The sequence below is a fragment of the Haemaphysalis longicornis genome, unplaced genomic scaffold (genome assembly GCF_048455015.1).
Source record: "Haemaphysalis longicornis isolate Haplotype H1 unplaced genomic scaffold, Haemaphysalis longicornis Haplotype H1 scaffold_10, whole genome shotgun sequence".
In the NCBI taxonomy this organism is placed as follows: Eukaryota; Metazoa; Arthropoda; class Arachnida; order Ixodida; family Ixodidae; genus Haemaphysalis; species Haemaphysalis longicornis.
This window is the reverse complement of record NW_027526204.1, coordinates 79,521,963-79,534,932: the sequence shown is the minus strand read 5'-3', so window position 1 is coordinate 79,534,932 and position 12,970 is coordinate 79,521,963. Positions and strand designations below refer to the sequence as shown.

The following is a 12,970-nucleotide window of genomic DNA, read 5'->3' as shown; positions in this document are numbered from 1 at the left end:
GAGAGGCCTTTGCGCTGCAGTGGGCTTAGATGAGCTGGTGGTGGTGATGATGAGGGTGATGGAAGCGATGGCACCCGTTCCCGGGGCACTGGACTTCCTGCACTCGGCAATTGGTGCATGGAGTTCGTGGAGGAAAATAAATCAATCGAGCTCTTCGTTCAGCTTGTCCGAATAGGGTCAAGAGTTCTTCTCAGGGTTCTGCTTTGAGATACCTGTCCCTGAGACCCTGCGTTAGCTTCTCTGTGTCGCTGTGGTAGTTGTTAAGCGTGCGAACCATGCTGCGGTTGATCTCGCTCTTACTCGTGAGTGGATCGAAACCGGACGGGGCGTCCGACACCTGTTCTCAGGGTTCTTGCATTTTGGGCCTTATTTAAGTACTGCTAGGTGCGAGAAAACTGTACTTAGACTCCCCCGCACCGCAATCTAGCGACACAGGCCAACTTGTCCCCCACCCTTTTAGTGCCCCTTTAAAGAATAGTTGTCGTATAAAAAATCACAACACCTATTACAAAATCTTCGGGGACGTTTATTTTGACATTTTTTGGCGGAGATGTCTAATCGGCGGTTTGCACAAAACGTTTCGGGTGGACAGACACTGCGGAAGAATATGATTGCTGAACTTCGAAATTCGTAGCGTTCTAGTTTTTACATTGGCATGTTGCGATTTACAAAGTCGACTGCTTCTTAAATATCGAGAAATACGCCTACAACTGTGTTAACGGTGTTATGAGTCTGGTTTACATTTCGCTGACAGCGTGTATGGCATTAGGAGCTACGTAATTATTTTTGAAATATTGTTGGTGTTCTGTCAGTACGTCGAGTTGTTCTATAAATTTGTGCTAAGTTTATCACAAATACTGTGGATGCATGCGAAAGTTATAAGTAGGCGGTAATTGGTCAGTTCATTAGCATCATGTCTGTTATAAGTGGGCACCACTATTTCTATTTTCAGTTTTACTCGCTAAGTTCAAGACAAAATGTCCGAAAAAACGTGTGAACTATAACGCTCGAGTCACGTTTACAGTGTTCTCTTTAAATGCGTTAAAAGTTGTCGCGACATGACCAATGTCTAAGATAAATGTCTAAGATAAACACTTCCAGATGAGTACTTGCTGCGCTAAAAGAATACTGCTACTAAATTTTTCAGTTATGTTTTTTTTACGCTGGTATGGGCTCCTACCAGTTCAGTTATCATTAAATGACTCTCTAGATGGTCGGTCGCAACGTTAATAATTATTTACAGCCTTGTCCAGTTGTGTCAGTTTCGGTTCCGACGAAACGAACACCGACGTGGCCGCCATGATGAGGGCGTTTATTATGTCATCGCTCTCGTGGCAGCACGAACGGATTAGACGCGCGCGCATGAAAGAGAGAGAGAGCGCGCGCGGCAGGACAAACTGTGGTCGCAAGCACCCGCGAAGATGACGCCAGTCCCAATACTGTGACGTGGACACAAGGCCGAGAAGCGCGCGCCCACGGCCTCCAGCAGTTTGGCCCCGTCACTGGAGTCTTGACATCAGCACATCATTCTAATTTCGTTGTCAAAAGGCTTAGACGTTCAGAGCTTTCTTGTGCGTGCAAAAAATTCAATTGACCTAAAATATGTTATACTCAACTGTTATGGTTGAAACGTCGTGGGAGTTTTCTGCACATACAAAGGAAGCTGTGATGTAGTTATCTCACCTTTTAAATTTTGTCCCAGTACTGTTTATACAAAAAAAAATCAATTAATATTTCTGCTATACCTTCTTGGCTGCAAATTGAAGTGCTCACTCTCGTTAATGCACGGAACTTTTCATTGTTCTTTGCTTAAATTAGTAAAATCAAATCTGCGAAGGAAGAAACAAAAGTCTAGATAAAAAACAAGACTGAGCTTCCCCTCTCTCTACGATGTTTGGGTCCTCTTAAAGGGACACTGAAGTGATTTTGTCAAGCTCCTCTTTTTGCTTGCACTGTGCAGACTGACTGTGTAGACTTGTGTACACCTGTGTAGACTGTGTAGACTTTTCATCGTTTATCCGGCAGATAAGGAGGTATTTATTTTATGAAGTCTGAAAGAGAAAAACTACCGTACGCGGTTTGCGGAGGCCGCACCAACTAGCCACAGTGACGTCAATACAAGGTGCTACGTGATTATACGATGTCCAAGATTAGGATTCAAAGTTTCGGTTTCGGTTCTGTGAAACAACATACTTGGCATCCGACATTATCGTTGGGTGGGCACTCTCGATATCTCAGTAATCGGCGTACCGCGCTTTTGTCATGTTGTCGGCTGTAAAATGTCTAAGATAAGCCTCCCAGGACGGCTTGGAATCGTAACAATCACTAGCCGATGCGTACGCAGTGGATGAACGCTCTCCGTGCCACTGGAGACGCTCAAATGCCATGCGCTTTTCCCCCATATTTGGGGCTTGCCTGGCTCATGCCTGTATCGTAAAAAGCGCGTTCACGCCAGGCTAAAGGTTGGGTGATTCGGGACTGTGCCCACTGCCCGAAAGCAGTCGGTGCTTATGGCAACAGCACGCCAGCGAGAACTCGCTAGCGTGTCAGCGTCAGTTCGCGCGCGTTCGGCGAACTCGCTCGTGGAGCAATGAATGTTACAGCGTAAAAATCGTAAATTTGGTATATCAAACATTGGCGAAAAACAAAAAGATCAACTTCAAACTTGCGAGGTTCAAACTTGCGACTTGGAAAACCACATACCTAGCGCTCCAGACCACTGGCCCAGTAGCCACCAGTGGAAGTCTCGAAAATATCGAGTTTAAAATGTGTAGCGCGTTTCCATTTTAGGTGAGGAGTACATTATGACCGCACAATGTCCGTCCGCGTCCCTGTGCGTAGCATTTACAATCGCCAAAAATTACACAGGCACCGGCAGGATTCGAGCCTGTGTCTGGTAGACCAAACAGAGTTAGTGTCAGTCGTCTCCCCCATTGGGCTACGACCATGAGCTAGTACTGGAGAGTCAAACGGGTTAATCCCTCGCCTGTAACGGTGGAGAGTACCTTAGGACCTCCCAGTGTCCGTCCGCGTCTATCCGTGCGCACACCACCGTCAAGCGAAAATCAAGTAGAATTTGATTGGAGCCGTGAGTTGCATTTTCGTTTAGGGAATAATCAAGGCGCAACTGACGGCTAAAATCGAATGCCGGTCGGGGCGCAAATCGGATGTCACTCAGGGCAGAACTTGGATGTCATTTCGAGTCTCCGTGCTCCGCACCCTCGCTATCATCCACGGAGTGGAGATGCTGCCATTTTTTTTTTAATTCTAGCCCTTAAAGCAGCTTAGATGACTATTTCTAGTATAGCGCGCATTGAGTAGGCGTCCCCAAAATTCTCACGGAAGTTTTAGACGGAAAAGCGTTCGCAGATGTGTGGTCGTGCTGCTGACTGCTGTGCTTGTTCCCCCATCGCAAAAAATTGCTTCCTGCGCCCTGGTTTTACGCTGTGAGGTAACATTTTCGGTTGATTTCATTTCCTTAGTACGTATAATAACTTCGATGTGTCTTCTCCTGCCTTCAATTGGCCTTAGATTTTTCTAGTAGCGTACGAGTAACCGAAGCGTGGCATGTTCACTTCGGTTTAGCTACTTGAACTTAGAGCTTGATACTGTCTACAAACTAACAAACTAAAATCACATTCCTTCAGGCGGAAATCGTGCCGTGGCTAAGTTACAATTGAGCGAACGAATTGCGACGACCCGCGGGCGGCCGGCTGACTGAACGCTGGGCCGACAAGTTCTGTCCGAGAGTCGGCGAGCCGGGCATTAGCGCAGTCAAGCCAAGCCATCTTTTTCTGACGTCATGCGAAACGCCATAGAAATTGGCAAGGGGCACAGAGTGGACAGCATTTTTAATCAATTTTTCTACTGAATAAATTCGCATAAACGCAGCGAGAGTGGTTGAAACATGCCCTAGAGAGTTTGGACTACAATTTTCGCTAGTAATACCGCAATCTTTACAAATCACTTCAATGTCCCTTTATAGGCCAATGCTTCGAAATTCCCTTTATTGCCGCAATGCCAGCTGCGGTCGCAGTTGTGGTTTCCGCAAGACCATGAATGTAAATTTTGCTCTGAAGTAAGCACAATCCGCAACATAATCTGGGTGTTCTACCTTTGCTATGACAACCCGCCCCTTCTTTCCTTTCCTACTAACCGACTTCGCACACTGCTCTTGAACGACTTTCGCAGATTCGGTGCTGGAACTCGGACAGCGGCTGTGACGTCGTGGGGGCGGTGGTCGAGGTCGTGGATCATTTTGAGAAGTGCTGCCAGTACCACGCAGTCACCTGCCACCGCTGCAAGCAAAGCATGGTCTACAAGGAGCTCCTTGGTCACCTGGAAGCCGACGATTGCTCTGTCTCAGAAGCCAACGCTGCAAGAAAAAGCCCCGCTATTCAGGATACAACGATCACGCCCCCTGTAGACGCGGTTGGACTGATTCGGGACCAGTTATCTTCTTTACAAATTTGTGTTCGTGAAACGAAAGACCTTCTCGCGTCGCAATTGCCAGTTTTTAGAGAACGAGCAGCCGCTGACGCGCTTGTAGTGGAAACAGTGCAGACTTTGGACAACACGCTGAAAGAGAGCACGAACCAAAGTCAAGTAGCTGCCGGTAGAACCGCCCAAGAGCTAGCACTGATGAGAAACGGCATCACTACCATGATAAACACGTTTAATGAGGTGGTAGCGGTATTAAATGAAATGAAGACATCGTTAAGCACCTCTCTCACAGATCATGCGCGGGAAGTATGTTCTGGCTGTCAGAATGTGCTGAAAAAACTAGATATCTTGTCGGCCTTCTCTACAAAGGAGTTGGGAAAAAGTGGAAAGAATCTAGAAGCGCTGCAGAAACACTTGGATAGTCACGTAAGTGCCGAAGTAGAACTGATGGAGAGTTTGAAACGTGTGAGTGGACGTCTAAGCGACGAGGTCTGTCAAAATATTTCTCTTCTCGGGGAAGTCGCAAGAGTTGTTTCAGATCTTCCACTGTGCGTGTCTAAGCCCATAATATGGACTGTTGAGAAGTGGTCGGAACTGAAAGCGGAGGCTGCGACAAAGGGAGTAGCAGAAGCTCTGTGCGAGAAGCCCAAATACTTTTACGGGTACTCTATTCATCCAGGGGTTGTAGTGAAGAAAGCCGATGGACATCTTAAGCTTCGTTTACTGTATTATCTGTGCCAAGGAGGCTACGATCCGCTATTAACTTGGCCGCTACAAAAGAGACTGCAGCTACATGTATTGAATGCAGCGGGTGGAGAAATCGCACAATACATCACAACAAACACCAGCATTAATGCAAACGAAGCGAAGGAAAGGCCGACCAGCGCAAGAAGCACCGGGTTTGTAAGTATGCAATTTATAACAGTAACTGACATTGAGAGACTTGAATGTGTGAACAACGACAAGGTCTCGGTGAAATTTACAGTCTCACAACTGTAGCTAACCAACCTATCATAGTGGAATTCTAGTGGGCAGAGTATTACACGCAGAACTTCATACCATTGTACACCCGGAAGAAAGGGTTTCAAAATAAATTACAATAATCAAATGCCTGCATCGATTTTTCTACCTCAGATAGGCTCTGAATAAATACACACAAACACCAATCAAATACACCAAAGTTCGCGCATTGGCGACAACAAGGTGACTTGACATATCATCGCTACTTCAGAAATATAGTAGTTCAGGACGAGTTACCGAAATTCTGAAGAGCGTAACTATACATAGCCCGTCTCGTCCAGTGGCATTTTATATAAGTTCCAGTACACGGACCAGGAATATCTATCTTTCTCTGAGTCTAACCTGCGGGATTCCGACAACGTATCTGGACTGCGCAGGTGCGGCGCACATACGTTGTGGGTAATCCCGCAGTCGGAACCGCGATAACACGTGTCGGTGCGTGCGTGAGGGCATGCGTGCGGGTGTCATTGGCGGTTCCAAAGTGTGTGTGTGTGGGGGGGGGGGATAGGGCGATCCCCTCCTCGGGAAGTGGTCCTCGGGTTCCGTTTATTTGATATAGCATCCCGTTTCTTCGAGATGGGGACTTGCGGCTCTTCAATTCCGCCCTCTTTGTGGCCGCCGGAAATGCGGCCTAAAACCCCAACCCCCAACTTCCCTCCCCCTGTGTCATACCGCAACAGTGGCACCAGAAAACCACGGAGTCGCTAAGTGAGTTAGAGCGAGAGGGTTACACCGCAGAAGAGGACACGCCGGCATTTTCCCGCTGTAGTCATTACCGCCGCACACGTTTGCTCCTCGAAGGTAAACATTTGACAGAGATCTGTCTGGTTGCTTTATTCAACAGAGCGAAATGCATTTTCTCGTCGGAATCGGAATAAAAAAAAGAGAGCCGGGTAAAGGTGCGCCTTCAAAAAATGATACCCACCCTACTAAAAAAAAATGTTTGAACCGTCATGCGCCGAGCGGAGCCAAATAGGGCGACAAATTCCGGGTTATATTCATTTTAAGTTATATTAGCTTTTGCGCTCTAGAATTTCGGAATCTCGTATTTTGTTTGACAGCCAAGTTTCTGTAAGTACAATGATGTCAGCTGAACATAAATCAATAAATGAACTCAGCTCTGCGCGTTTTTTCTGAACGCTACGGATGTTAGTGTAGACGACTGATAGCCTTTTACCTAATCCACTTCCCCTCAACGATTGCGAACAGGTTGGGTTATTATACTTCGGCGAAGGGGTGGAAACGTGGGGGTGGACCTGGCAGGTTGACGCAGCATTGGTAGGCGTATATGACTGAAAGGAAGTATCTGCGACAGTCTTATTGGTGTGATCGTACATGTAGCACTTTCCGTTTAAATGTAATTTGTTGTACTTCAGCTGCGATGAACCACCTTGGGCTTTAGCATATTCCAAATAATTTTTCTTCGCGATTCTGGTAGCAGGACAGAAGTCCTCGCTTACGGAAACGGCACTGTCTTTTAGATTTGCACGGTTAGCCAAAATTTGAGATTTGGTTTTGTATGAACAGAATTTAACTATTATTGGTCGGTCACGGTAGTGAGTCGCTCGTCTAAGGCGGTGCGCGCGCACAATAGAATCGGTGCTTAAATTAATGCCTAAAGACTGGGATACTAATGCAAGTATCTTTTACTCGGCATCGTGAAATGATTCTGGTGGTGACTCTGAAATGCCGCAGAAAATTAAATTATCCTGTCGAGCCCTATCTTCGGCATCATTCAGGCGCGAATGCAGCGTTTGGCACTCTTGCTGCAAGGAATTTACAGTCTGCTGTGCTATTTGCAACGCGGCCTGCAAGCCATCAATCTCCGCTGTTTTTTCTTCAAGATTTATTAGACGGTTGCCAATGTCAGCAAGTTTCTGATATATGTTGTCTTGTTTCTGAGATACATAGGAGATGGATTTCTTAAAGATAGCTTAGCCGTTGTGGAGGTCAATCGTGCTGGTGTGTAAGTCGCGGAGCAGTTTTGCTATCTCAGTCATGTCCGTTGTTTGCAAGCTGGAGCGGGTATTGGGACCAGGGTTCCCCTCGACATGCCCGGCCATTACCAAAGCTGTCGTGTGACAGCCGCACAATCGCAAGGAACATGTAGCAACAATTTTGGGCACGGAAACAGCAGTAGGGTACGATCACTAGTCTTTTTTACTATAAAGCGATGGGAGCTAACTAACCTGCAGTGCAAAGTAGCAGATGGGATTAGCCACCTGCATGGTGATGCTGTCTCCGTGCCCACTGAACCAGGATGCTCCCAGGTGGTCCTTTAAGTACACGGTGTTGCTTGACGTCACCGATGACGTGGATGCATCGGCTGGAGGCAAATCACGATAGGTGTCGAGAGGAGGGCCGTTGGACATGCCTTCGATGCGGCACGTGTGCTATCGATCTATGATAGTTGTGGCGCGGCGACAAGTTGTGGCTGGATGTCGTTATTTTTGCAGAAAATCCAGGGAAGAATTTGCAGTGCAAAGTAGCAGATGGGATTGGCCACCTGCATTGTGATGCTGTTTCCGTGCCCACTGACCCTTCATACGTCGATTTTAAAGACGATTGTCTTTCTTGGGCTACATAATCCCAGAAATTTTGGTCTGTCTGCATATATGTTTGTATGTCTGTCTATCTGTCCGGGACTTGATTCAGCCACCCGACTAAAGTGAAACGAAGTCCGCATGCGCAATAGTCTTATATACTCACAGCGAAATCTAAACGTCTACGTCCGGTTTACATGTTCACACTTGGCAACATTGGTGAACAAGAACAACACATTATGCAAATATACTACAAAATTAACACACAATGAATATTTACGTTGTTCCTTCATAAAAAAATTCATAGATGCTTGATTTTTGCGAAAAAAAGTACAGTAAAAGCGGGTTAATTCGACTCTCGTTAATTCGGAAAATTGGTTAATTCGGACACATCATCTGGTCCCTGTAAATATACGCATCACTCTATGAGAAAGGGCGCTCATTATTTTGGACAGATTTGACCGCAAATCGGATAATTCGGCGACTTTCAGGCCGCTGGCAAGGCTCAAAAACGAAAAAAGAACAATTCGGAACAAAAGTGTAGCTCAAACGCAGCATCGCCATGGACATCAATTATCGACTTGGCTTGACTTGAGACTGGTTGAACGTCTTTTCTTCGCGTGTAGGTTTGGCGGTGCCATCGGTGCCATTTTGTGGCTTTGTTCCCGTTGCTGAGCACCTTGAAGGGTTCAGAAAAATTGTGTCCGCGCGAATTTCTGCTCGAAAGCAGACAAGCATACGCGATTACTTCGTAAAATAAAGGTATGTAGAAAAAAAAGTTGCATTTATTGTGTTTATTTCGACCATTCGATAATACGGACGTTCGGTTAATTCGGACATTTCTTCCGGTCCTTAGAAATCCGAATTAACGAGCTTTTACTGTACTTTGTTTTTTGCAGAAAAAAAATCACACTGTCGCCTGGTGTCGCCCGCGCCACTATAGCTTCTGGCGGCTTTTTAAGAATTCCAGCGGCAACACGTACGAAAGCTTCTCCTCGATATGTTCCACGTTCTGCTTGGAACGCACGGGGACTAGAGCAAAATGGTTCTATAAACGCTTAGGTAGGGCGCCTCGATACCAGGCCTGGAGCAGTGGAACGCGGTAAATTCAAATTGACTTGAGCAAACCTTTAGCGGGTTCACCTTGGCAGGAGTGTGACGCAAGAGGGACAACATGAGGGGTGTGCGGGAAAGCGAAGCGAGGCCTTTACTTGGCAAATGTAGACAAAGACTGTCGTCTTTTGTCGACATTTGCGACGAAAGAAGCAGATACGCCGCCAATTTTTTTGTGGCGTTTATGTTCTTCAGAAAGCTGCTGATATTCTTTTTCCTCCAAGTGCGCGAATTGACGTCAAAAAGGTGGTTTGCCCTACGTTATCCCGTATGCCAATGATCGATTTGCTACAAGACTGGTTATTTAGTAGGAACCTGGACGTGCTTATATTGAAGACTGGGATCACCAAAATTACAAAGCACATTACTGAACACCAGCAGTGTGTTTTTTGAATATTCCGCAACAAAAGCACTGTTCAGAGTTTAAGTTATAAATTAAGTCACATCAAGTGAGATATTGCCTGTGAACAACGACGTTGTTGCAAAGCCTAAAGCCGTGAGCAGGTATATCATGGAACTTTATTACCGGTATTCTAGGAGCGAGCCATGTACGCAGGAATGTAGAGCGTTTAGATACGTGGGTGGGGACAGTTTTTATTATCAATTATTATTTGAACAGTATCATAGGTAGATTTTTTGTTGCTCGTACGTTTTCTACGGATCTTACAAAACAAAATATTAAACTGCATGAATGAACTGCAGGGAAGTGGTCTTCCCTATGTTCCCTTAGAAAGTCCGCCGTAAAGTCGATAAAACGAATTCGTGAAAACACACGGAATAGTGGCGTACGCCAGAATTCGCTTCGAAGGAGGACTCGAGCACCTCCCCCCACCAATTCAGCCTCCTTAAAGAGGACAGGTAGCACAAAGAAAGCAAAAAAGAGTAAAAAACAAACAAGGAAGCATTGAATCCAAAATTAGGGTAAAAAATTACCCCACCTTCCCGCGATTGGAACCCTGCGGAGATGCGACGCCACAGCGGGCGTCGGCTGCTCGCTTCAACCGTTTGCGTTCGGTATCACGTTTACGAAGTTCGGAATCGGCTGCTGGCTTCAATCGTTTGCGTTCAGCATCACGTTCACGCCGCTTCGCAGCCTTGTCTTCAGTGGTGCTAGCATTCCTGTTATCACAGTGATCGGTGCTTGTTACGGTTGCGCGAGCGATAGCAGAATTGTTAGGCTCCATTCAACGCATCGATGGAAATCGGAACTCCGGTGCTGGAACGACCGCGGCTATGACGCAACGCGGCGCGGCTATGACGCAACACAATCCAACACAATCCACTTTAATCCAATCAAATCCAAATCCAATCCAATCGAATCCAAGAAAAGGCAAGCCAAGCCAAGCCAACCCAATCGAATCTAATCCAATGCCCCTCGCGAGAGAGTATTCGCTATCGGAGAGGAGAGGGCAAGAGCTGCGGAGAGCGCAGCTCGTGCGGCGAGGAGAATGGGGGAGGGGCGGATGACAACGACGCCGACGCTGCATGGACAAGGCGAGTGAATGAGATGCAGTCGCATCTAAAATTTAGCATGCCCTGGGCGTACTCACCGGAATTTACAGATGGCGCGATGCACATTTCTTCAGAGGAATTGCAAAGTGACTGTCGATCGCGTTTAAAAAGTAGACGCCAAATGTAACGCAGGTTCCACTGTTCCTGCTGTTACGTACGTCGGAGACTTCGTTTTTATGTAAATCATCAAATTGGCTTTTTCTTAAAAATATTTAGTTGGCCTGTCTTCTTCGTCTTCCTTCAATTACTTCGTCTTCGTTTCAGTTTACGGTAGTTTCATCAAAGAATATGCCTTTCGAACTACCCCAGCTTGCAGCCCTTCTTGCGAGAGATAGGCGAGCAGGGAATCGAGACGTGCGCAGAACACGTGTCGTCACCTGGCGGAGGAAGGCGAAGATGCCGCCGCCGCAGCGTTAAGCGCACGGCCTAAAGGAAGGCCAGGAGGCCACTTGCGGCGCAGAGAGAGAGAGAAAGAGAGAGAGAGAAAGAGAGAGAGAATAAACTACTCTATTAGGAAAAACATTAGGGAGTAGTGTCCTCATTTCAGACCCCAATCGTGGTGCCAGCTGCGACGGCCCTTTCAACTCCGGACTCTAACTGGACAGCACGCTGTCCCACTGCTCATAAGACGGACGAGGAATTCTGTCTAACTTGGAGTTTCCTGACAACCCCACATTATATGGTAGCGTGTGCCAGGTTCTCTACAAAATTTGCACAAAGCGGAGTACTGGGTCGGATACATTAGGCCCAATTTTGTCATGTGGGGAGACATATTAGTTTGTAGAAGCCTAAGTATTCTCTCCTGGGCTTGATATCTTTATAGGTAAATGCCCAAGCAGTCCATTTTCCCAGAACAGGTTCAATTAAGCAAGCCCAAACTGGAATACATTTAGAGAGACATCTAAACTACACTACACGTCCGTAAGACACCTACACGTGGAAGAAGCTACCCAATTCCTCACGGCGCACATCGTCGACGCCACCAAAAAGTCCATGCTACCAGAGGAGGCCGTGGAGGTATGAGGACTGTAGGCGGGCGCAAGATACCCGAAAAAAGGCGTGGGGTATCCTTCGCGGTATCCCACGTCCGGTAACCTCTTTTTTTTTCAAACGGCCACAGGCGTTTGGAAAACGTGTGCGCCGTGAGGCAAAACAAAAGAGTGGGGCAAAACACGCGCACGCACGCACGCACGCACGCACGCACGCACGCACGCACACACACACACACACGCACGCACACGCACACACGCACACGCACACGCACACGCACACGCACACACGCACGCACGCACGCACGCACACGCACACGCACACGCACACGCGCACGCACGCACGCACACACGCACTTTCACACACGCGCACACACACGCACACGTTCACACACGCGCGCACACACACACACAACGCATGGACAAGAGTACGGAAACTAATGGACATCAGACACACAGCCTACCCCTGGTTGTTACAACAGGGGACACACTGGAAGACCAGGCTAACGCACTCGCCCAACACTTCCAACACCTGTGCAGTTCAGCACACTAGGCGAACACTTTCAAAGCCCTTACATGACAAAGACATCAGAACCTGCTTACAACTCTAAATTTAGACTGTGAGTTGAGGGCTAACCTGACCTTATGTAAACCTCCAGCTCCAGGCGCAGATAAGACTACATACACCATGATACAACACCTACGCTCAGACACACTTGGGACACTTTTACACCAATACAACAAAATATGGCTTTCGCGGCACATTTCAAAATCTTGGAGGAAGGCCATTGTAGTGGCTTTCCTGAAGGAGGGGAAGAACCAAACCTCTCCTGGCAGTTGTCTACCCTTCACCCTCACAAGCTCTCTATGCAAGCTTCTCGAGAAGATGATAAACAGGAGGCTCGTGTACTTCATAGAGTACAACGATCTTCTCGAGGGCTGCTAGGCAGGCTTCAGTGCGGGCCATCTACAAGTGGTCAACTAGTAGCGCTAGAATCCTACATTAAAGTGCCTACCTGCACAAGGAACATTACATAACGGTATTCTTTGATATTGAAACGGCATATGATACTGCATGGCGCTATAGCATTCTTAGATACTTAAAATATTTTGGTATATCAGGTAACATGCTGAACACGCTGTCTAGTTGCATGTCTGAACGAACATTTCGTGTCACAGTTAGGTCAACACTACAAAACTTTCATGTGCCGGAGAATGGCGTGCCCGAAGGTTGCGTCTTGAGCTGCACCTTTTTTATAGTCAAGATGAGCTCAGTTAGGAAGGCATTGCCACCTTCAATCTCTTGTTCGATGAATGTGTACGACGTACAAATCTCTTTTAAATTGTGTA

At 47.0% G+C, this 12,970-nt stretch overlaps 1 protein-coding gene across 2 annotated transcripts in view; it reads left to right on the top strand.

The window, feature by feature from the left end:
• Positions 1-12,970, top strand: part of LOC144158819 (TNF receptor-associated factor 3-like) — a 323,737-nt gene that overhangs the window by 15,106 nt on the left and 295,661 nt on the right. The window contains exon 2 of one of the 2 annotated variants that reach the window (XM_077689976.1): positions 4,192-5,551. The exons of the other annotated variant lie outside the window; for it this stretch is intronic. Coding sequence (XP_077546102.1) covers positions 4,192-5,442 — 1,251 coding nt within the window. The 3' untranslated portion in view covers positions 5,443-5,551. Of the gene's footprint in view, positions 1-4,191; positions 5,552-12,970 lie in introns of those variants that run through there. 2 annotated transcript variants of the gene reach the window in all.